We start from the raw sequence: 26,078 nt of genomic DNA, 5'->3' as shown, positions 1-26,078 counted from the left end.
GATCAGCTATTTTAGGCTAAAGTTCTCCTCCAAATAGGGATGCAAAGGTTAATGTAAAAAGGAAAGAAGAAAGTTTCCGATCACACAAAGATTTGCCCCCTGTAGTAACTCTGAGGACCCCCTAGGGGTCCCGAACCCCCTATTGAAGACCCCTGGTATAAATAATTAAGAAATTGTTCTCTCAATTCAGTTAACCTTGTGTCACCAGGCTTATCATAGTGGGGTTACCTGTGGAAAGCCTAATTTTAAACTTTCCATTTATGGTTCAGAATCAGTACTCGAATCCAGTTTATCCAGCCTGCCTACTGTTATCTTCCATTTACAGTTAGTTTCTCAGATCTGGTTTAAAGCCCTATACTGTATCCGGGAATTTGCACACAGACAAGCATACACACGTTTTCTGTATCCACTCTAGACCGGCTCTTCCAACAATTAGGCAATGCTAATTGCAGTCTAAACCTCTAGTCTAGACCAAGTAGATCACAGCCTACAATTAAACAACCGTAAAACTCGGGCGGGCGGGTGGGCCAGGCATCTACCACAAACTAACCAAAGCAAGCGTACGTTTCAAATAGAGAGATTCAATTTGTAAAATGTAACATCAAATTGCCTCAGTTGGGTTCCAAGGTCTGAATGTCTCAGTTACAGGATGGGCTCTGGCTTCAATTTAATTTCCATGCCAACCTCTAAACAGCATCTGGAGAGATGGTGGCTTGTGTAATGTACTGTACAAGCTAGTTACAAGTCTGATTTATTGGTATTCATACATAAAAGGCCAATTTACACACTTGTGAGCTTGTAAATCTCCTATTTTCATCACAGGAGTCCATTTAGGCATTGCTTACCTTTGCCCAGGAGTGATGTGGTTCTCAGCAGCAGGTGCACATGATGACGTGAACACTTTGGTCTCAGAGAGCTGAAAAGACACAAGGAACAAATCACACCTTTAGTACAGTTGGTATCCTTAGGATCCCTCTCCCTCTGTGCTCGTTTACAGTCTGTTTCTTTCATCGTGTAGGAAAGCACTTGAGCTGCATAGACAAAAATAAAAAGTCTAAAAAAATATATATAAGCATAAAACAAAACAAAAAGAAGCACAGCTTTGTGAACCATTGCTTAAAGGAGCAGGAAACGCCGCCTCTTTATTTGTTTTATGGGATTTCAGAACATGAAAAGAAATCTGAAATGTAGGCGTGGTTATCTGCTGCTGTGGGGGGAGGGGGCGGAGTAATGCACATATCATTGTGTTCTATCAAAGAGAAGCTGTCCGGCGTCCGCACTTGTTGCATTTGCATTTCAGAAACAAATTTAAAACCAACCGTTGGAGTTGTAAAAAGTATAAAGATTCGGCAACTCCATGTTCTATAACCAGGAAAAATGTGCTGTCTGAGCTTTTATCCATGGTTTTTTAACGTTCTCCAGCCGTGCTCTGTGTGTGGACGTCTTATCCGTGGGGACAGCCGGAGGCTGATGCAATGGATGCTACGCTACGCTGTCTGCTATTTTGTGACTGTGTAGTGTGTGTGTGTGTGTGTGTGTGTGTGTGTGTGTGTGTGTGTGCGTGCGTGCGTGCGTGCGTGCGTGCGCATGTGACACGTGTTTGTGTGTGGTGACACACACATGTCCACATGCACGAAAAATAGCCTCGCCGCTTTCGCGACGCGTTGTGAGCTTGTAGATCGGCTATTTTTTACATTTACGAGTACATTTTGAATCCCTGACGTTTACTTGTAACAGTGTTTCTACATCGCAGTATTAATATATAATATATATTTCTTTTCTACATAAAAAACAGAAGTTCACAGAAATAGCTACAGAGACAGCAGAAAGCTCTGAAACCACAAGCATATGGGCCAATTGAAACATATCATTGCTCCCTATCACAAGTGACTCATTGATATAATATATATTTATAGAAAAAGTGATTTTGTGTTTCATGGCCCTTTAACCCTATTTGTGCCAGCTTTAACCACTAGAGGGCGCCCAGTGGCCATAAAAATCATCATAGACATACGCTGGTATATACACAAGCCTTGCACAGCCATGATGCGCCTGAACACTTTCCTTTGTGTCATGAACAGGAACAGGATGAAGTTAGCTTGAAGTTAGCTATTGGCTACCAAGCATTTTAGAAGCCCTATTTTTGGCTATTTAGCCATGATTAAACCTTGCACACCTCATGGATATGCATGGAACAGAGAAAATGAGCTCTAAAGATCCTGGATTGCATTGGAGTGGATGGTAAATATCGGCGGCGCGACGCTCTCACGGGCCGTGTAAACAGAATATAGTGGGGCTCTAAAAAAAAGTAACTTTTTTTTTTAAAAGCCGAACTAGTTCGGGATAGGCACCCAGGACGTTAATACGGCCCAAATTATCCCGAACTAGTTAATGAGTTAACAGCAGCAACGTTGGCCACGTCGGAAGAGGAAGAGTAGCTTGTGGAAGAGTATACACACATATCAACTGTATTCACACATCCTCCACTGTTCTCCTAACCAACCCTAGAATGAAACCAACCCCCCATCTTGAACTCACACTGACGTCTTCGCTCCAGTCCTCTGCAGACCAGTCTTCCAGAGTGTTCCTCCAGGTAACTGAGACAACCAGGAGATAAAGGTCAAAGGTCACTCATAGCACAGTAGTCAGGGAATTTTAATAAAACCTGGGAATAAATTCCTTACCAAACAATTTTTTCACCAATGTGTTGGTAAAGGTGTCTAGTAACATATCTAACAAAGATTGAAATTCAACATCCCTAGCAAAATGTTTGACAGCTAGGGTAATTCTGGGTCTCATTCACTTACTATACTCTGTACTATAAGGGGAAAAAAAACTCCCAAAATATGCTTTAAGTAGCATGTCAGGGGTCTAACGAGGTGTTTTTAATTATTCTGGATCCATTGCAAGCATTTGTTTTGCACGAAAAACATTCATTGGGCCAAAAACAGATGCAAAAAAAACAATGGTTTAGTGATGAGTCATCTCTTTTCACAAGTGTATGGGGTCTATTTTTGGCCCAAAGAATGTTTTTCGCGCAAAACGAGTGAATGAGACCCAGAATTACCCTTACCTAGCTGTCAAACATTTAGCTAGGGATGTTGAATTTCAATATTGTTAGATATGTTACTAGACACCTTTACGAACACATTGGTGAAGAAATTGTTTGGTAAGGAATTTATTCACAAATTTGACAGGTATTCTGCTAATTTCCCCTGACTACATACAGTATATACAGTAACACATTTTGAAACTTGGAGATACGAGGTTTCTGCCCGACTGTGACGATATGGTACAGATCTGCCAGTCTGTTGCTGTGCATTTCGGTTGCTGCCCGGCGGTGCCAACCTGTTCCATCTGTGCCGTTGTTGGCGTCGGTTTCCCAGACCTCCGTTTGCGTGGTCCCCGTGCCCGCCCCTACGGTGTAGTCTGCTGGGTTGAAGGTTCTGGAGGGGAGGGGAGAGACATGGGTGGAGTCAGAGACATGGGTGGAGTCAGAGACATGGGTGGAGTCAGAGAGACATGGGTGGAGTCAGAGAGACATGGGTGGAGTCAGAGAGACATGGGTGGAGTCAGAGACATGGGTGGAGTCAGAGAGACATGAGAGACATAGGTGGAGTCAGAGAGACATGGGTGGAGTCAGAGAGGAGTGGAGAGACATGGGTGGAGTCAGAGAGGAGTGGAGAGACATGGGTGGAGTCAGAGAGATGTGAGGGCCATGTGGGAGACTAGAATTAACTATAGCGCTGGAAGCACAGATGTGTAAGGCCTGTCACGATTACAACATTATTTAAGTTAATGATTACCCGTAATTGTCGTACAAATAATTGCGATTGCGGGAGGTGTGAGCGGAGTGCTGTAAGTACCCGTGGTGTGAGCAGAACGCTGTAAGTACCCGTGGTGTGAGCAGAGCGCTATAAGTACCCGTGGTGTGAGGAACGCTGTAAGTACCTGTGGTGTGAGGAACGCTGTAAGTACCTGTGGTGTGAGCAGAGCGCTATAAGTACCCGTGGTGTGAGGAACGCTGTAAGTACCCGTGGTGTGAGCAGAGCGCTATAAGTACCCGTGGTGTGAGGAACGCTGTAAGTACCTGTGGTGTGAGCAGAGCGCTATAAGTACCCGTGGTGTGAGGAACGCTGTAAGTACCCGTGGTGTGAGCAGAGCGCTATAAGTACCCGTGGTGTGAGGAACGCTGTAAGTACCTGTGGTGTGAGCAGAGCGCTATAAGTACCCGTGGTGTGAGGAACGCTATAAGTACCCGTGGTGTGAGCAGAGCGCTATAAGTACCCGTGGTGTGAGGAACGCTGTAAGTACCTGTGGTGTGAGCAGAGCGCTATAAGTACCCGTGGTGTGAGGAACGCTGTAAGTACCTGTGGTGTGAGCAGAGCGCTATAAGTACCCGTGGTGTGAGGAACGCTATAAGTACCCGTGGTGTGAGCAGAGCGCTATAAGTACCCGTGGTGTGAGGAACGCTATAAGTACCCGTGGTGTGAGCAGAGCGCTATAAGTACCCGTGGTGTGAGCAGAACGCTATAAGTACCCGTGGTGTGAGCAGAGCGCTATAAGTACCCGTGGTGTGAGCAGAGCGCTGTAAGTACCCGTGGTGTGAGCAGAGTGCTGTAAGTACCCGTGGTGTGAGCAGAACGCTGTAAGTACCCGTGGTGTGAGCAGAACGCTGTAAGTACCCGTGGTGTGAGCAGAGTGCTGTAAGTACCCGTGGTGTGAGTGGAACGCTGTAAGTACCCGTGGTGTGAGCGGAACGCTGTAAGTACCCGTGGTGTGAGCAGAACGCTGTAAGTACCCGTGGTGTGAGCAGAACGCTGTAAGTACCCGTGGTGTGAGCAGAACACTGTAAGTACCCGTGGTGTGAGTGGAACACTGTAAGTACCCGTGGTGTGAGCAGAACGCTGTAAGTACCCGTGGTGTGAGCAGAGCGCTGTAAGTACCCGTGGTGTGAGCAAAGCGCTGTAAGTACCCGTGGTGTGAGCAGAGCGCTGTAAGTACCCGTGGTGTGAGCAGAGTGCTGTAAGTACCCGTGGTGTGAGCGGAACGCTGTAAGTACCCGTGGTGTGAGCGGAACGCTGTAAGTACCCGTGGTGTGAGCAGAACGCTGTAAGTACCCGTGGTGTGAGCAGAACGCTGTAAGTACCCGTGGTGTGAGCAGAACACTGTAAGTACCCGTGGTGTGAGTGGAACACTGTAAGTACCCGTGGTGTGAGCAGAACGCTGTAAGTACCCGTGGTGTGAGCAGAACGCTGTAAGTACCCGTGGTGTGAGCAGAACGCTGTAAGTACCCGTGGTGTGAGTGGAACGCTGTAAGTACCCGTGGTGTGAGTGGAACGCTGTAAGTACCCGTGGTGTGAGCAGAACGCTGTAAGTACCCGTGGTGTGAGCAGAACGCTGTAAGTACCCGTGGTGTGAGTGGAACGCTGTAAGTACCCGTGCGCGCACCGTCCTGGTGTGAATGCCACCTTAGTATTTTTCTTTTTAAAGAAAGGAGATATGAACTAGTATGGTGGTCTATGCGGTCTACATGGGCTGTAGGGGCAGAACAGAAAAAATATCGTTGTCGGATTTCTAGGGTCTGAGCTTCAAACAGAATCCATAAGCAAGAGGAGTTACCAAACAGTCTGTGAGGTGGGCTGTGTGAGCTGCTTAACGGTCTAAAATAGTAATGCTAAATAGTGTCATTGATGTACGGTATAATAAAATCTAGACAGTTAAGCCAATAACAGAAAAGTTTGAAAACACAAGGTGACCATATTATTACCCAACAATATGCACAGCATAAAGCGTATTAGAGAAATATCATAAACATTACACAATTACAGTTTTAGGCCTTCATCCAGAGCGACTTACGGTAAGCACAGTGAACACTTAAATCAAACAGAGAGACAGTGTAGTGGATCATAGCTAAGACCAAGAACCAAGCATCAGTCTACTCTAAACAATGTAAGAAATTAATCTGTACATTGAAAATATAGCATGCCAGGTAAACACTTGAACCTAGCATCTGTCTAAATAAAACGCCATCGAATGAAATTACATTTTAACCTTTGCATAAGATTGCATGGCTGTCAAGGCCAGGTCAAGTGTAGCTCTGGTCCAGTGTTAGTGGAGTTCTCCTTAACGCTATGTTCCTCTACCTCCGTATTCCTTGGCAAAACCGGAAAACACCGTCGTCTGGTCCGAAAATAACAAAAACTGTTTCTCCCCTCACCAAACCAAAGGTATCAGTGGACAGTTGAAAGCTTACTCTACTTAGTGGACGCGGTCTAAGCCCCCCACCACACCATTAAAATACATTTATAGGGCAAAATGAAAAATAATCCACCGGATGGAGACTCCATTTCTTCTATTTTTTTTACTATTTGTTGTCGCCATCACGGTGCCAACTCACTACTGCCACGCAGGTCAGAGGACCGAAATGCACCGCATTAACAGAGCATTAGTCTCGTTGGGTGTTATTAAACTCTGTGACGTTGGAAGCGCCGTTTCGTAAAAACAGTCTTCAACCAGGAAAAGTGTCTCCGTCAGGTAGATTATTTTTTATTTCGCCCTATAAATGTATTTTAAGCGTGTGGTGGGGGGCTCAGACCGCGTCCACTAAGTAGAGTAAGCTTTCATCTGTCCACTGATACCTTTGGTTTGGTGAGGGGCGAAACTGTTTTTGTTATTTTTGGACCAGACAGCAGGGTTTTCCGGTTTTGACAAGGAATACGGAGGTAGAGGAACATAGCGTTAGGGAGAACTCCACTAACGCTATGGGGCTTTTAAGCCGTGACATCATTTTGTAGGCAGAGGAGAACTCTGCCCCCAGAGCATTTTCTGTCCCTCACTATTTCAACAGATCCGAGACAAAAATAACGACTAAAGTATAATTCTAACACTTTCCTTTCAACAACAAAGAGAAGAAAAATGTGTAAATAGTAAAAATAGTAAAAAGATTCACGGAAACTGGGGGCAGAAATTCTCCTCTGCCTACAAAATGATGTCATACTTAACAGCCCCATGGACCAGAGCTAGGAGGTAGAGGAACATAGCGTTAGGGAGAACTCTAACGCTATGGACCAGAGCTAGGTCAAATGCTACGGTCTAAGGTGGAGTCTGAAGAGGTAGTCTTCAGAGTATGGCAGAGAGTCGTGAGTGTATATTATGCACAGTGTCCCTGTGTCAGCTGATCTGAGTGATCAGGAGGGGTTGTATAGGGTTGGATCAGGCTTTTTAAAGGTATGGGGAGCCATCCATACCTTTGGTTGCTTTGTAGGCCAACATCAGTGTTTTGAACTCTGTGCAGGCAGAAACTATAGGAGCCAATGGAGGGAGCAGAGAAGGGGAGGGAGAGGTGAACATTTTGGGCTGGTTTAAGACCAAGCCTGCTGCGGCATCAGAGGATGATTTGGAGGGGTTTAACTTTGTGCATAATGCTGCACGTCAGTAAAGTTCTGAGAAAGTGTGATTTGCAACACAAATCACGACCTAGGAAGGCGGTTTCATCACTATGACACCACAAGCTGCATTTCATGTCATGACATTTGCTATACAACTAAAGTTTATTATAATTACAACACCAAAAGTTAACTGATAAAAAAGGCACTGTTCACTGTACTTTTTTTGGAGAATACCACACAGAATCCTCAGACGGACCCTAACAGGTTTGTATACAGTACATACTTTCAGAGTTAAATCAACATTCAGGATTTTAGACTGAAATGTGCCATCATGACGGCGTCACTGACGTCAGACATGCAAACAGCCCCAAGGTGAAAAAGGTGACAACATTTTCTGGGGTTAAAATGTTCACAGCGCGGCGCGAAGTTTTTGACCTTTTTCGGAACGGGTTGGGTGAATTTGCACGATTCTAACTTGGTTAAACAGTGACTAAAGGCCCATTCCCACTGGGCCAGATAACAGATAAAAAAATCTCTTTCTCCAGATATTTTTCCATTCAAAGTGGATGGTAGATACAGATAAAAAAAAATATTTGCCACAGATAAAAGTATCTGTGGCAAATATCTATGGTAGATATTTTTTTTATCTGTATCTATCATCCACTTTGAATGGAAAAATATCTGGAGAAGGAGATTTCTTTATCTGTCATCTGGCCCAGTGGGAATGGGCCTTTACTCGTACATATACAATAAATGCAGCAAAATTGGACTTGTTGCCTGCCACCGATTGTTCTAGATATAATAAAGAAAATCTACAAAAAAATATTGAATATAGCCTACAGATATAGTTATAGGAGTATCCTAATATTTAGGGACACAATGCGTACTGTGAGCTTGTAGATCGGCTATTTTCACTATTTCTTAAATAGGCCTATTTGTTTTCTAAGATCATTTATTAGATCATTTGTATTTTATTTATTCATGAAATTTGAAAAAAATAATTTACTTTTTTTTAATCATGAAATGTTTAGCTTTTTTTAGGGGAGGGAATGTTTTTTGAAAATGTTTTGAAATAATACGTTTGTAATTAAAAACGAAATGTAGGAAACCAAAAATGAAGGGACCCATAAAAATGTGTCAACGACCCACAAATGGGTCCCGACCCCGGGTTTGGGAAACAGTGTTGTAAATCACAGATTATTTATTTAGTGGATCCTCCTGGCAGATTTGTTGATCTAACCATCGTCAAAGAAAAGGTTGATCCTTTTCACTTGTAACTCGAGCTCAGTAAGTCTGTTCTTGAGAGACTTTTTGTGACTAGTCGTAGTCTCAGCCTCATTCTGTATCTGTAGGAGGCATAACAGCGAAACGGCACTAGCGTTAGCATGTAGCTAGCTCATCATCGTTGAGTAAAATCAACAAGGATATAAATAGTCGATTATATAACGTCACGCATCGATGCAGAATAGCGCACGACCGCGATGCAAGCGAATCAAAAACCACAAGTCCACAGTCACTCCACAACTACAGTACTACACGACCACACCACTGCAACTTTGAGCCGCTTTGAGCGCTCTGCTCTGTGGCTCGCAGTACAGTGGCTGGCTGGGCTCATTCTGAGCGCTGCCTGCAGTTGACGTCGCATGCAAGAGAAGGGAGCGCTTGATTTGTTAAAAAATAAAACGACACACTTCCCCTTCCACCTTCAACACTATTGTACTGACAAAACGGACGGAGCTGAGAACAAGAAATAAACGCTCCTCTTCTCACTGCTGCTCTGATGACACGATACCCCCCCACCCCCCTAAACAGTTTTTTAACGAATCTGGACGATTCACACAAATGACCAATTTGGATTCAAAACGGCAATTTTCGCCGAAAAGCTACAAGTTTGCATGCCTGTGACGTACCCCATTCCCTGGGCAGAGAACCTGCTCCCGCCTGCTGCTCTGCCCCGCCCTCCACCTCCAGAACCTGAAAAGAGACAGACAAACACAACACATGGATTTAGCTTTGATTTTTTGTCTTTTTGAATACAATGTCATATTTCAGTCATCTGATCCGTTTTAGTTTTAGTTCAACAAATGTACAGTTGACAAAAATGTATTTTGGCAGGCCTTGATTGCGTCGTAATGGCTGAATTCCACTTGGTTGAATGCTAGAAAACAACTGATGGCAGTTCTACAAGCTCACAACGTGTCACAACGCGTTGTGAGCTTGTAGAACGGCTGTTTTCAGCCTGCAACACCCAAGCACGACCAAACATAAAATGACTCTCCAGTAGTTCCTCCCTTTAGGCAAGGTTTCACTTGTTGCCAAAACTGTCAATACATTTGTTTAGTTCCAGTCATCATAGCTTAGTTTATATTTAGTTTGTCAGTGAAAAAAATGCAGTCGAACATTTCTCGTAGACGAAGTGAACACCGACACACAAACACAGAGTCGACCACAACTCAAGTCTTGGTTCTCCCACACAGGAGGGTACTTTAACTGTTGTGAGCTTGTGGATCTGCTATTTTTGAAAAGTCATGAAAATGTGTGGAAGAAATCCTATGTAAAATCCTATTTTTTTCTTTTTAAGAATTTTGAAAAACCTATGTTTCTATGTAAGTGGTGCTCAAACCTTTAAATGTGAAGGACCCCCAAAATGATATGTATTTGTCCACGGACCTCCATCTCAAAATATTTAGTTCCAGGGACCCCCCCCCCCCCCCCCAAAAAAAGAAAATTCGCTGGGGAGGCATGCATTGTAATTTGGAGATCACTTGACTTGACTAGCAAGTATTATGCTGCATTTTGACGATTTCGGTCATGTTATTAACATCGCGGCCATGGATACACCCCCCCCCCCCCCCCCCTCCCTTTATTATTTGTTTAGCAAATCTCCATTGATCTCATAAATAGCCCCTAGGGACTCCTCAGGACGGAAATCCGTCCCCAGGACGGAGAACTTTAACCCCTGTGTATATCTGCCATTTTTCAATAGTTATTAAATAATTCCAAGCCCCTCCACCTTGGGCCCTGGTAACTCAGTCCCACTGTTCCCCCCCTTGTGACGCCCCTGTCCCCTCACCTCGTCCCCCTCTGCCCCTCCGTCCTCGCTCTGCTCCTCGGTCCACCGCTGGGACCTCCACGCCGTTCTCTTCTGGGCGTGCTGAACACACATGCACAGCACATACACCACAATGAACACACATGCACAGCACATACACCACAATGAACACACATGCACAGCACATACACCACAATGAACACACATGCACAGCACATACACCACAATCAAAACATGCACACTGCGTTGATTTTGACCAGCAAATTTAGATTTAGTCTTTTGAATAAAATGTCATTTTGTTTTGGTTATTTTTTTGTCATCTAAAATGGTTTAGTTTTGGTCTAGTTTTAGTTGCATGTTGGCTAGAGATGCTGCTTATCGATCGATCGACCATGGATCGGATCGATATGAATGTAATTAACCCATTTAGAACGGGTACACATTATTGTGTATCATTATTTTATGCTAGCAGATCTACAAGCTCACAGAGCGGCACGAGTGCCGCGTTGTGAGCATGTAGATCTGCTATTTTCACAATAGAACCATGTTATACCAAATGTAATGTAGGCTGTAATATTGGATCAGTCCGTCCTTGACAATAAGCAATCCTACTGTACAGACGCACACATGGAGCAAAAATAATGATAGAAAATAAATACAAAGGATTCTTTTTTTCGACTTTCTCTGGTGGGAGTCGACTCTTGTAATGAAGTCGACTCAGTCGACTTGTCGACTTTTTCGTTAATGCCCTACCTGGTCGGCTCCGGCTGGGCCCCTTGCCCCTGGGTTAGGGTTAGGGTATGGTATGGTATGGTATGGTATGGTATGCTACCTGGTCGGCTCCGGCTGGGCCCCTTGCCCCTGCGGTTGTTTGAGCCGCGGGCCTTGCTTCCATCCCTCTCCCCTTTTTTCTCCCGGTTCTCCTTGTTCTCCTTGCTCTCAGACGGTCCATCCTTCACCAAGGGCTTCTTCCTCCCAACCGTCTCCCATGAGGTCTAAAAGAGAGAGGGACAAGATAACAGAGCTTTAGAACCATCTCCATGAGGTCTAAAAGAGAGAGAGGGACAAGATAACAGAGCTTTAGAACCATCTCCATGAGGTCTAAAAGAGAGAGAGGGACAAGATAACAGAGCTTTAGAACCATCTCCATGAGGTCTAAAAGAGAGAGAGGGACGAGATAACAGAGCTTTAGAACCATCTCCATGAGGTCTAAAAGAGAGAGAGGGACGAGATAACAGAGCTTTAGAACCATCTCCATGAGGTCTAAAAGAGAGAGAGGGACACGATAACAGAGCTTTAGAACCATCTCCATGAGGTCTAAAAGAGAGAGGGACAAGAGAAGAGAGCTTTAGAAAGGAGTAAACATCACTCAGAGTGAAAATCTCAAGTCACGTGAATTAGAATATCAATTAATATGAATATCAATCTAAAAAGAACAACAACAATATAATCAGTAAAGAAAAAAGGATTCTAAAAAAACCTAAAAACAAATGCTAACTAGCTTCATGTATGGTCAATGAATGTTTCAGTAGTGCTATGGGTCAAGGTGGAGTCTGAAAAGGTGAGTCTTCAGTCCACGGTGAAAGCTAGCGAGTGAGTCCATTGTTCAAGTGCTCAACCAGCTCAACCACCTCCAAGTATTTTCATTTTGGCTCAGAAATAATACATAAATAAAACCATGCTGTATCAGAAATAGCACAGCGGTGTTGATAATAATTAAGCAGCTACAGTATTACAGCCATGCCACCCACGTTTTCGACACGCCTGTGGGATAACAACATTTCTGTGGTTTACAACCATTACAGGATTACACACGGCCACAGCAGTTACAACCATTACAGGATTACACACAGCCACAGCAGTTACAACCATTACAGGATTACACACAGCCACAGCAGTTACAACCATTACAGGATTACACACAGCCACAGCAGTTACAACCATTACAGGATTACACACAGCCACAGCAGTTACAACCATTACAGGATTACACACAGCCACAGCAGTTACAACCATTACAGGATTACACACAGCCACAGCAGTTACAACCATTACAGGATTACACACAGCCACAGCAGTTACAACCATTACAGGATTACACACAGCCACAGCAGTTACAACCATTACAGGATTACACACGGCCACAGCAGTTACAACCATTACAGGATTACACACAGCCACAGCAGTTACAACCATTACAGGATTACACACAGCCACAGCAGCTACAACCATTACAGGATTACACACAGCCACAGCAGTTACAACCATTACAGGATTACACACAGCCACAGCAGTTACAACCATTACAGGATTACACACAGCCACAGCAGTTACAACCATTACAGGATTACACACAGCCACAGCAGTTACAACCATTACAGGATTACACACGGCCACAGCAGTCGACTGTAAGGGAAAACAACGCACAGCTCGCTATTCTGGGACTTCCACGAAGCCAAAACAACAACAACACCAGGTAACTGACAGGCTCCTTGCCACCTGTGCTGGCTGGTCTTCATCACTCTTCACAAATGATCAGATTTTCTCAGAGGAAACACGACATCCAAGCTGAACAACATCCAATACTGGTCTCTTGCACAGTTTCAACTGGCACAAAGACGCCCTGGTATTTTCTCCGCTAACTGGCTGCTAGAGGGCACAAGGACAAGAGAAGTCTAGTCTAGTAGTCACACAGCCAGAGGATCAGAGAACAATTCTGGAAAAGGTTTACAGCTTTGCAGAACCGATGCAGTGGTTCCCACACATCTTTACCAATTAATTTCCAAAACTTTTCCAGAATATTTAACCCGATTTCCAGGACTATATAACAATAATTCAGCTCAATAACGAGTCGCTTACTCCTATGTGCAATGCCCAAGGACAGGCAGTGTATGCCAGTGGTTCTCAACCTTTTCAGGCCGTGACCCCCAAAATAATCATATGCGAACTGGGGACCCCCCAACCTGACAAGCACTAAGAGTAGAGGAATTTTGTATAACACGGTTTTATTATGAAAATAGCAGATCTACATGCTCTCAACGCCTCACGTTGCGAGGCGTAGTGAGCATGTAGATCGGCTATTTTCACAATTTCTGCCTCTAATATTTGACAATTTGGCCAATGTTTCATTTGTCATTTCAGAGGTATTAACAAAATCAATAACCAAAGACAATGCATAGCTATTTTCTTCCAGGACCCTTGATCAATTCCAAAAATCTTTTCTTAATTTCAAAATATTTCCAGGAATTTCATGAATGTGGGAACCCTGAATGACTTTAGGCCAGTCCTTCACCTTCATATGGGATCTGAACGTAGAGTTCAAACACGGAAATCTCTCATCGTCTGGCTATGTGACACTGAGGCAAGACTGACTTGGCAAATGTATTGCATTCCATTTCTATTTGCCCTTTAATATGCCATTTCACTAATAAGTACCCTTTCATATAGCAGGGAGTCCTCTGTGCTAAATTACCCTTTCATATAGCAGGGAGTCCTCTGTGCTAAATTACCCTTTCATATAGCAGGGAGTCCTCTGTGCTAAATTACCCTTTCATATAGCAGGGAGTCCTCTGTGCTAAATTAATAATAAATAAGTACCCTTTCATATAGCATGGGGTCCTCTGTGCTAAATTACCCTTTCATATAGCAGGGAGTCCTCTGTGCTAAATTACCCTTTCATATAGCAAGGAGTCCTCTGTGCTAAATTACCCTTTCATATAGCAGGGAGTCCTCTGTGCTAAATTACCCTTTCATATAGCAAGGAGTCCTCTGTGCTAAATTACCCTTTCATATAGCAGGGAGTCCTCTGTGCTAAATTACCCTTTCATATAGCAAGGAGTCCTCTGTGCTAAATTACCCTTTCATATAGCAGGGAGTCCTCTGTGCTAAATTACCCTTTCATATAGCAAGGAGTCCTCTGTGCTAAATTACCCTTTCATATAGCAGGGAGTCCTCTGTGCTAAATTACCCTTTCATATAGCAAGGAGTCCTCTGTGCTAAATTACCCTTTCATATAGCAAGGAGTCCTCTGTGCTAAATTACCCTTTCATATAGCAGGGAGTCCTCTGTGCTAAATTGCAACAACCTGGATAGTATTTGATAATTCATTATTCAATAGAACGTCTACTCAACATAAGAGAAGGCAGAGGAGTTCATTCCCACTCCAGCATCACTCAATCAGATCCCATTCCCACTCGCCATCAATGTTCAAAATACCCTCCTCAAAAGAAAAAGAAGAAAGCCTACAGTTTGGGATATTTATAACAGCAATAATAACCAATGATTCAATTGCTCAAAGAACTGATAACAATCTGGAATACCATCAGCTGGAAATGAAAATAATAGCTTAACAGGATTTGTTTTGGTTCCCCCATTTAATCCTTTTGAAACTACTGAATAGTCTATCGAGTAATAAATCAATCATATTTGACTTTAGCGAGCCGTCTCTTATACCTTCAAACCGGTCACCTTTCCAGACATGCCATCACGGTGAGTCTACCAGCATGGCATTGTGGGTCAGGTTCTAAATATGTCCACTGATCATTCAAATGCCAATCATTTCACAGATGAACAATGTAATTCACTTCATCCCTTAATTGTCACTCTTATCAGGGGTGAAGCCTTGGAGATTGACTAGACTCCCTAATATGAGTTTATCCTGGGTTGACCCTAAGGTCTCAGAGGCACTTGCCCGTCGGCAAGTACAGGTCAAGTTCTACTTACCCAAAGCCAGGTCATGCCCACTTGAATAAGCTATATTTAATGAAGACCTGTTGCTTCCCCATTCAAACGCACTTGCCCGATCGGCAACCTGAAAGCAAACTCCACTTGCCCCAGCATTTTATTGACTTGCTACGGGCAGTCAGGCAACCGTTAGTGTCAAACCCTGAGCATCAATATCCACCACATCAGCGGTCAAAGCGGTTCATTCATTCTGCTCTTTGCCGAAAATAGCCGATCTACAAGCTTGTAGGTCTGATTTTTTTGGCTAAAGTTCTCAGAATATGGACGTTAGGGTTCAAGTGGTTCATATAAAAAAGGAGAAAAAAGGTTTCGACCACACAAAGATTTGGAGGACCCCCTGTAGTAACTCTGAGAACCCCCTAGGGGTCCCGGACCCCCTGTTGAAGAGGCTTACCGTGTCCGAGGTGCTCTCTAGGAGGAAGTTGATGGCTCTGTTGACGTCCTCGTTGCAGTCATGGAGCGCCACCATGCATTCATCCTGGTTCTTCCCTGTCACCTCCATCAGCTGGGAGCGCACACACACACACACACACACACACACACACACACACACACACACACACACACACACACACACACACACACACACACACACACACACACACACACACACACACACACACACACACACACACACACACACACACACACACAATAGTGATTTTTAGTATTCGAATTATTCGACCTCAAAGTATTCGAATAGTCGAATATTCGACAGGACTGGCCAAAATGTCAAATATTAAGTAAGCAAGAGGCGAACATTGTGAAAATAGCCGATCTACATGCTCGGAGGCGTTGTGAGCATGTAGATCTGCTATTTTCACAATATTTATCTGTGGAACCGAGTCACATTAAATGTAATACCTACATTTCCAAGTGTTGTCAGGGTGGGGGTCCCCAGTTAAAATATGTTTATTTTGGGGGTCACGGCCTAAAAAGGTTTGAGAACCATTGACAACTCATTCTTATGACTTCCTATCTAGCCAAGCTTTATGAACTATATATTTTTTAAAGAGAGAAAAAAAAGCGAATATTCGACTTCGGTGAACGTCGAATAGTGACTTGGTGGTCAGTAGTCTGGGATCACTTTTGAAAACTCAAAACTAAAAAAAAAAAAAAAAAAAATCAAAATATGTTGTTCCAGGGACCCCCCCAGAAGCAGAGATTTGAGTTATAAAATTCTGCTTTGAAAAATATATAATGAAAAATTTGCACACATTTTCACGATTTTTCAAAAATAGCAGATCTACAAGCTTGCAGCTAGTAGTTAAAGCATTCAATAATTGTAGGCCTAAATGGGTTAAAGCCTCACCCATACCATCACACAACCATGCCATCTGTACAGACATGGCAGTTCACACCCCGACTCAAACAATAAGCCTTGTCCTTCCAGGACGCTGGTATGTGGAGTGTTCCTCACCTGATTGACTTTGTCCTCAAAGTCTGCATCGCTCTTGTCATAAATCATCTGGGCAAGTCGGATCTGCTCGGCAGTAGCCTGCGATACAAAAACATACACAAGTCAAAGCGGAGGGCAAAAGTAAATAAATAAAACTGAGAAGAACAAAGGATTTAGTAGAAAAAGGAGTGTTTTGTTTAGACAAATTAACTTTTAACCACACAGATTGTACAGTAATGTACACACACCGTCGTATGACAAATAGCAGAAATATACGATCTACAAATTCACAACGCATCACACCTGTGAGCTTGTAGGGGAGAGTGTTTTCTGCTGGTAACCCTAACCTCAGTAAAACTATGCCTAAAACTAACCCTAACCCCAGTAAAACTATGCCTAAACCCAACCCCAACCCTAACCTCAGTAAAACTATGCCTAAACCCAACCCTAATCCTAATCCTAACCTCAGTAAAACTATGCCTAAACCCAACCCTAATCCTAACCTCAGTAAAACTATGCCTAAAACTAACCAGACCCGGTGTGCATTTCCGAACGCACCCTTTGATACACTCGGACTGAAACACCAGCAGAAAACACTCTCCCTAGCTTGTAGACTGGCCATTTGTGCCATTTTTGAAAAACTTTGAACGCCATGATGACAGTGTGGCAAACAAGAATTAACTAAGGCCAAGAATCAACCCTGCATAAAATGTATGTCCGTGCAACTCAGCAAAAGCAATCTGGCACTAATGAGGCACATTTCTTCTACAAGCAGGTGTGTTCTACAACAAGGTCTCCTGCTGCTCTGTTATCATGCGTGTTATTATGACTTCACTCCATTCCTGTGTGTGTGTTGGTCGTGTGGTTGTGTGTATATTGGTTGTGTGGTTGTGTGTGTACTGGTTGTGTCCTCACCTGTATCTGTTTCTGTGGTTGTGAGGAGGTGTGTGTGTGTGGTTGTGTGTATACTGGTTGTGTGGTTGTGTGTGTACTGGTTGTGTCCTCACCTGTATCTGTTTCTGTGGTTGAGAGGAGGTGTGTGTGGTTGTGTGTGTGTACTGGTTGTGTGGTTGTGTGTGTGTGTCCTCACCTGTATGTGTTTATGTGGCAGAGAGGAGGTGTGTGTGTGTGTGTCCTCACCTGTATGTGTTTATGTGGCAGAGAGGAGGTGTGTGTGTGTGTGTGTGTGTGTGTGTGTGTGTGTGTGTGTGTGTTTATGTGGCAGAGAGGAGGTGTGTGTGTGTGTGTGTGTGTGTGTGTGTGTGTGTGTGTGTGTGTGTGTGTGTGTGTGTGTGTGTGTGTGTGTTTATGTGGCAGAGAGGAGGTGTGTGTGTGTGTGTGTCCTCACCTGTATGTGTTTATGTGGCAGAGAGGAGGTGTGTGTGTGTGTGTGTGTGTGTGTGTGTGTCCTCACCTGTATGTGTTTATGTGGCAGAGAGGAGGTGTGTGTGTGTGTGTGTGTGTGTGTCCTCACCTGTATGTGTTTATGTGGCAGAGAGGAGGTGTGTGTGTGTGTGTCCTCACCTGTATGTGTTTATGTGGCAGAGAGGAGGTGTGTGTGTGTGTGTGTGTGTGTGTGTCCTCACCTGTATGTGTTTATGTGGCAGAGAGGAGGTGTGTGTGTGTGTGTGTGTCCTCACCTGTATGTGTTTATGTGGCAGAGAGGAGGTGTGTGTGTGTGTGTGTCCTCACCTGTATGTGTTTATGTGGCAGAGAGGAGGTGTGTGTGTGTGTGTGTGTGTGTGTGTGTGTCCTCACCTGTATGTGTTTATGTGGCAGAGAGGAGGTGTGTGTGTGTGTGTGTGTGTGTGTCCTCACCTGTATGTGTTTATGTGGCAGAGAGGAGGTGTGTGTGTGTGTGTCCTCACCTGTATGTGTTTATGTGGCAGAGAGGAGGTGTGTGTGTGTGTGTGTGTGTGTGTGTCCTCACCTGTATGTGTTTATGTGGCAGAGAGGAGGTGTGTGTGTGTGTGTGTGTCCTCACCTGTATGTGTTTATGTGGCAGAGAGGAGGTGTGTGTGTGTGTGTGTCCTCACCTGTATGTGTTTATGTGGCAGAGAGGAGGTGTGTGTGTGTCCTCACCTGTATGTGTTTATGTGGCAGAGAGGAGGTGTGTGTGTGTGTGTGTGTGTGTGTGTGTCCTCACCTGTATGTGTTTATGTGGCAGAGAGGAGGTGTGTGTGGCAGTGGGCAGTGCTTTTCCTCCAGAGCCCCGGGCCTTGTCGCCGCCCAGTGAGCTCATCATATACAGTATAATATACAGTATATACAAAACTCTGTATGTACAAAATAGAAAAATCTGAAAAAGACAAAACAAGAAATGACAGGAGGAGGAAGAGTTAACAGAAACGTATAACTTCTCCACGTGGATAAATTATAACCATGAATGAACAATAGTCAAGTTTCAAATCTCTGCAATCATACATAATGACTCGATTCCTTTAGAGGTCTTGCCAACTCAAATTCCTTAAGTGGTCTCGCTATCTGGAGTTGTGACACTTTACCTCCCCAGTGTGTGTAACAGAGACTGACGCATCTCTCCTTAAACACAGTTAAGGCTGAACTCTACGCCAACAGATTACACTCCTCCTTACGGAGCCTCTCTCATTCATTCATCCATACGTACACACACTATAGGCCTGTGATGCAACCGCTTTGAGGAAAATCTAGGTCAAGAAAGGGGAGAGTGACCCAGTGTCCTCTTACACTCTATGGGCCTCTCAAAGAGCACACAGTGTGAAATAAAGTACCGTAACTAGAACGCTTCCATCTCCATGTTTCTTTGTTTTAAGTGTTAAATGTAGTCTGGTGTGAAACTTTACAAAATAAATGTTATGCAGAGTATGTGAAAAAAGTCACATATTCAAACGGTTCAGTATTTAAAGTAAGAAACATTTCACAGTCTGTCAAAGATTTGCCTCTAAAATATTACACATCCATGTGTCACTCTTGAGACTGTAAATGAACCTGTGCTCTCATAGGCCTGTCACACTTATTACATAATCGTACAATCGCAATTATTTCAGGTAATCGCAATAATTTAGCATAATCGTTTCAATGTTGAGAAATGGTCATATAGTTTCAAACACTTTAAAAAAGTAGTGGAAATAGCATATCTACAAGCTCACAACGTATCGCGATGCGTTGTGAGCTTGTAGATCTGCTATTTCCACTCGAAATGTATAAAGAATAAAGTTATTACATATGTTGTCGGTCATTCCTTTGTATATTTAGGTTATTTGTCACATCTGCCCTGTGCAACTTCAAAGCCAAACAGGGTTGCAGTTTTGATTCATGTGTTGAGCGACAAAAACACAATTAAATCGTTAATCGCAACTATTTGTGTGACAATTACTCGTCACATAAAATGTCATAATCGTGACAGCCCTATACATGTGTTTACATGTGTAGATTGTGTACTGTCTGAGTTAAATGAAGGCTGAATATCATACTGGGTGTACAAAGGCATCCATGCATTGTCCTGTATTACAGTGGAATGTGCACCGTGTGCTGATGGGAGCCACATTACTAGAATAAAGCTATTGTTATTAAGTGCAGATATCCCCACTGACCCTCCGCTTTCATGCCTCAGAACAATAGCAACGCAGCTCCCAGTAGCGGCTGAATGACGTCTGTTAATAGACTGTTTCCATTGGCTGATGGACTGAACAAAGCTAAAGCAAAAAAACAACACAGCAAGCAAAATCACTATGGGTGAAAATACTATAAAATGTTGACAATTCATATTTTAAGTGCATATTAGTTTTTTTGTTAAAATAAAAAATAAAAATGCTGTAATAAATTTGGCCCAGCCCACGGGTCCTAGAGGTTGTTCCTGGGGGTCCCCTGCTTAATGATAGTTACGAACCAAATGGACCCTTATGGGTATGCAACTCAGACAGAGGGTGTACAAATGGACCCGGTAGATTTTTACCATAAATTAAAGTCTCAGCGATAGAAATAACATTAAATGGGGGTCTGTATCCCTAATGCATGTCAAACTGGGGGCCCTTGAAATTATAATGGTTGGGAATCACAATATTTTCTTATGGGGGTCCCTGGCGTATCTATTAAATTTGGGGGTCCTTGACATGATACTGTTTGAGGACCACTGGTCTAAATAAAATAAAATAACTCAAATCAGTAGCAGCTCTCCTCTGGTTGTCCTGGTCATTTATAACCCGTTGAACGGTGTAAAATGATTATAAACACATTTATAATCCGTTGAACGGTGTAAAATGATTATAAACACATGTATAACCCGTTGAACGGTGTAAAATGATTATAAACACATTTATAACCCGTTGAACGGTGTAAAATGATTATAAACACATTTATAACCCGCTGAACGGTGTAAAATGATTATGAACACATTTATAACCCGTTGAGCGGTGTAAAATGATTATAAACACATTTATAACCCGTTGAACGGTGTAAAATGATTATAAACACATTTATAACCCGCTGAACGGTGTAAAATGATTATAAACACATTTATAACCCGTTGAACGGTGTAAAATGATTATAAACACATTTATAACCCGCTGAACGGTGTAAAATGATTATGAACACATTTATAACCCGCTGAACGGTGTAAAATGATTATAAACACATTTATAACCCGTTGAGCGGTGTAAAATGATTATAAACACATTTATAACCCGTTGAACGGTGTAAAATGATTATAAACACATTTATAACCCGTTGAACGGTGTAAAATGATTATAAACACATTTATAACCCGTTGAGCGGTGTAAAATGATTATAAACACATTTATAACCCGCTGAGCGGTGTAAAATGATTATAAACACATTTATAACCCGTTGAACGGTGTAAAATGATTATAAACACATTTATAACCCGTTGAACGGTGTAAAATGATTATAAACACATGTATAACCCGTTGAACGGTGTAACATGATTATAAACACATTTATAACCAGCGCCGGTGTAAAATGATTATAAACACATGTATAACCCGTTGAACGGTGTAACATGATTATAAACACATTTATAACCAGCACCGGTGTAAAATGGTTATAAACACGGGCTCCCCAGTCCCCACACACACATTGTTTTGAATCTCGACTAAACACGCTGGGCTATTGTTTGTTTATGCGTTTGTTTTATCCTATAACTATGGTTTCAACACGTCCACCAGTGTGACTGTTGGACAACAGTTCTGCATTATTCGGCCATAAAACCAATGGAATCCCCGTGTTGTTGTTGGGACGGTGTGTCAGTGTGTGTGTGTGTGTGTGTGTGTGTGTGTGTGTGTGTGTGTGTGTGTGTGTGTGTGTGTCAGTGTGTGTGTCAGTGTGTGTGTGTGTGTGTGTGTGTGTGTGTGTGTGTGTGTGTGTGTGTGTGTGTGTGTGTGTGTGTGTGTGTGTCAGTGTGTGTGTCAGTGTGTGTGTGTGTCAGTGTGTGTGTCAGTGTGTGTGTGTCAGTGTGTGTGTGAGCCGTGCAGCCCTTTGTCCTCCTCTAGCGTCAACATTAGCAGGGGCGTCACACCACATTCTGGGCCCTGGGTACCAGGATTCACTGCGGGCCCCCCATGAATGTCCTTCATAGGGGGAGGAGGATTCACTCACAGTTTGTGCTTCAACTATTGAAAAATAGCAGATCCACAAGCTGACAGATCTGCTATTTTTGAAAAATCGTGAAAATTCAAAAGTCTATGAATATTTCAAATCCTTCTAAGGTTTCTTGAAAAACCTATGTTTCTATGTCAGTGGAGCTCCAAACTTTTTCATGTGAAGGACCCCCAAAATGATATGTATTTGGCCACGGACCCCCATCTCAAAATATTTAGTTCCAAGCAGGGACCCCCCCAGAAGCAAAATGAGTTACAAATGTTCGGTTTAAAAATACACATTCAAAGCTTTGCACAAATTTCCACGACTTTTCAAAAATAGCAGATCATATATATCTGCTATTTTTCAATAGCTAAAATAATGAAGGCCCCTCCACCTTGGGCCCTGGCTCAGTACCACTGTTCCCCCCCTTGTGACGCCCCTGAACATTAGCACGCTGCTAACGCTCCAGCTAGCAGCGTGCTAGCAGGCTAATGTTGTTTATTTGTTATTTTAACAGTTTTTATTGGGGGGATCCTGCAGGTTACAGTAAAGGACAATAAGTCGGTTTCCCCTTTTAAGTAGGAAGAAAAAGGACAAACAAACTCAACACAATGCGAGCAGCACAACACAACACAACACAACACAATGCCCCGTCGACATGTAGCTAGCCTGCTAGCGTCAACATTAGCCCGCTAGCTTAGCTTAGCATGTTGCTAAGGCTCCACTGTGTTCAACAACATAAGCCTGGCTGGCAGTGCCTGCTGCTACTGTTAGCAGTGCATGCTAAGCTAAAGCTCTGCTGTTCAACGGACACAAAGCAAGCAGCAGGAGCTTTTATTGGAACGAGAAAACGTTTATGTTGCCAAAGAAAGCAAAGTGTCAAAACATAATAAAACAGTTGAAAAGGGGGGCCATAATATAGCATACAGTCTGAGGAGGTTCAGCATTGTTCCTCCAAGTGGATTCCAACCAGGGACCCCTGGCTGTGGGTTCCTTTAGGGGGGCCTAAATGGACCCATATACAAGTCTGTTAACTCTGACAGTGTATAAATGGAACCAGATGGACCCTCACGGGTCCATTTGGTTCCATTTGTACACTGTCAGAGTTAAGGGGAAGACCTTGACGTTTGAAAAGTTTGAGAAACACTGGTGTAAACAGAGCTATGGTTGTTGTCACACATTATGGATCTATGAAGCTAAACTATGCTAACTCAAACCTCCATAAGTCACACATTATGAAGCTAAACTATGCTAACTCAAACCTCCATAAGTCACACAGACTGGATGGATGAGTGGACAACTGTTTTTTAACGATAAATAATAATATATATTTATACATGTGCGATGTCTACAATTATTAGTTACTATAGTTATTTTTTGTTAGATTTTGATTATTATTATTACCAAAACACACCATTAAATTAATCACTTCAGCCCCCTTATAGCCTACATTTCGGGCCATTTTGGGGGAAAAAAATAAAAATAATAGGCGATCTACAAGCTCACACTGCGTCGCGATTTGAGAGCCTGTTAGATCGGCTATTTTCAAAAGATTTTTTTAATACATATTGTGGTGAAAATGGCCTCAACAACAACAGCAGCCATCCTTCTCCTTCCCCACCGACATGACTTCTGTCTGGGGGAACCAAACCAACCCAAAGCAGCCCACAACACCCCGCTAACAGAGAGAGAAATACCCTCTAGTCTTTATGTCCTTAAATAACCGCTAAAATACAACGATCAACGGTTTAATCCCGCCGCAAAGTACGACGACCCGTCCATGAAAGTTGACGCTAAATGATCAGAAGTTCAGACAAACATCGGAGGACATTGTTGTGTTTTTACCTGCTAACAGAAGCTTCAGTCGGCCTGCAGCAGCACTGAGTGAGCAGACAGCCAGGGTCACGTGACCTGCTGCCACAGCACCGTCAAGACGTAACGGCGCGGCGGCGTCGCTCGCCGACAGACAGGACAGCAGATCTACAAATTATGTTTTTCTAGAGCAGGGGGTCTTCAACAGGGGGTCCGGCCCGCCGCGGGGATACTGCAGGGGGTCCCCGAAATTGTTGGAGAAAAAAAATATAAATATATTTATTTTATTTATTTATTGGAAAAAAAAGAAAGAAAACAATGTAATTTGTAAATTTTAAATATAAAAAAAAAACTAGTGCTGTCCGACTTAACTAAATTAATCGCGATTAACTCACCGTTATGTTAATCGCGATTAATTATTTTAATCGCAATTAATCGCATATTTATATATTATAGCCATTTGGCCTTTGGACACTGTTTCTCAACATCTCAACTATTATTTTGGGGAGGTCTCCAGATCATTAGCTTCATATCATGTGCAACAGTAAACAATCCAACACACTATACAGGGTATCTGCACATTTATAAAGTGACAATTTAATTATTGTATTAATATCTCTAATTGTCTCACAACTTTCACAAGTAATTAACTAAAATGGTCAAACATTGGCTACAATATTGGCTATTTTGGCTACAAGGTCCATCCCTGTTGATATAAAATATAATTAAAGCATAAAGGTGGACATAACACGACAACAGTAATCAGATTAAGTAAATTTAGCATATCCTTGTACCCATCAGCTGCAGTCTGTTTAATGCAATACCATTATGATTTATTTGGGTTTTTAATTGATTTTGAATAAAAGATTAACATACTTTCGCATAAAGCCAGCATATTTTTCCACTCCCAAGTTAATAGGGCCATGAAAGACTTGAAAGATATCCCTCTAAGTTACATTGTGAACTGATAAAAGCTGATGACTTATTTGTTATTTGCGATTAACTAGCTAAATCATGTGATTAATCGTGATTAAAATATTAAATCGTTGAACAGCACTAAAAAAAATGATTCTGTCTCTGTTGAATAGCTTGTATACATGATTATTGTGCAATTGACAGATTGTTAGACATTGGTTCTCAGTTAATAGGGTATGTTTATAAATGGCAGTGGTACGGCCACTTTTACGTTTATAATAAAAGCATGACTATATTAATCTATTTTAATAGCATAGTGTTGAATGCACTATAACATGGTATGTTTATACACATGAAACACAATTTTATACATAAATAATATACAATATATGTTGTAGCCACACCCCCACCCTACGAGATAGGGGGTCCCTGCTCCATCTCCCCATCAGTTTGGGGGTCCCTGGCTTGAAAATGTTGAAGACCCCTGTTCTAGAGATGCTGCAATCTAGACTTTTCACTTTCGATCTGAATCAGTCTACCCATCCGATATAGCACATATTTGATATATTTATATATGAAATATGATATATAAATAACTTAAAATAAGTACAATTAAATATTGTACTTATATTTAGGTCGAAGCGAGGTCGTGCAATATGGGCTTAATATTTATGGCATAAAAGGGATTCTATTAGTGTGGTTGCCCTTGATAAATGGAGTTTTATAGTGTGTTTCTCTTTTAATCATTTGCATGTTGATCAAGTTGATGATTTATTATGTAAGCAACTACATGTTAACTTAAACCTCAACATGAAGTCAACTACATGTTAACTTAAACCTCAACATGAAGTCCAAAATCCTTCGTTAAGTAAGTAGTAGCCTCGGGAACCCAGGCTTTTATTTTGGCGAAGTAAGGTATTTACGATGTGGGGGTGTTTAGATAGATAGGTCTGACAGGACCTGTTATCTGGATGTGAATCTCTTCTCCCTTGGGGAGGGACTTGTATCCTACTGCTGTTAAAAGAATGCTGGCTGTGGTCGTCTCAGAACGTCTTTGAATAAACCATGGTGGGGACACTTTTTACCCTCCTGATATCTGGCCTTGCGTCTTTTAAATAATGTTTGTAATATAAAGGTTTAATGTTCATAGCTATCAGCCCTAACAGGGCATCATCTGGGAATAGGATGT

At 42.6% G+C, this 26,078-nt stretch overlaps 1 protein-coding gene across 5 annotated transcripts in view; it reads right to left on the bottom strand.

Moving 5' to 3' along the window:
- ubap2a (ubiquitin associated protein 2a) overlaps nt 1-24,056 on the bottom strand; it is a 61,746-nt gene extending 37,690 nt beyond the window's left edge. For 3 of the 5 annotated variants that reach the window (XM_080728987.1, XM_080728989.1, XM_080728988.1), the window contains exons 1-11: nt 24,008-24,056; nt 18,732-18,884; nt 16,607-16,684; nt 15,581-15,691; nt 11,276-11,438; nt 10,465-10,545; nt 9,302-9,365; nt 7,251-7,304; nt 3,349-3,446; nt 2,539-2,597; nt 846-916 (exon numbers count right to left, since the gene is read on the bottom strand). In XM_080728987.1, coding sequence (XP_080585113.1) covers nt 846-916; nt 2,539-2,597; nt 3,349-3,446; nt 7,251-7,304; nt 9,302-9,365; nt 10,465-10,545; nt 11,276-11,438; nt 15,581-15,691; nt 16,607-16,684; nt 18,732-18,830 — 878 coding nt within the window. In that variant the 5' untranslated portion in view covers nt 18,831-18,884; nt 24,008-24,056. The remainder of the gene's footprint in view (nt 1-845; nt 917-2,538; nt 2,598-3,348; nt 3,447-7,250; nt 7,305-9,301; nt 9,366-10,464; nt 10,546-11,275; nt 11,439-15,580; nt 15,692-16,606; nt 16,685-18,731; nt 18,885-24,007) is intronic. The other 2 variants (XM_080728990.1, XM_080728991.1) reach the window with 1 other exon arrangement.
- Nucleotides 24,057-26,078: the final 2,022 nt, after the last annotated feature.

Source organism: Nannobrachium achirus (assembly GCF_963921795.1).
Source record: "Nannobrachium achirus genome assembly, chromosome: 6".
Lineage (NCBI taxonomy): Eukaryota > Metazoa > Chordata > Actinopteri > Myctophiformes > Myctophidae > Nannobrachium > Nannobrachium achirus.
The sequence above is the reverse complement of the archived record's forward strand: the minus strand, read 5'-3'. Positions and strand labels throughout refer to the sequence as shown.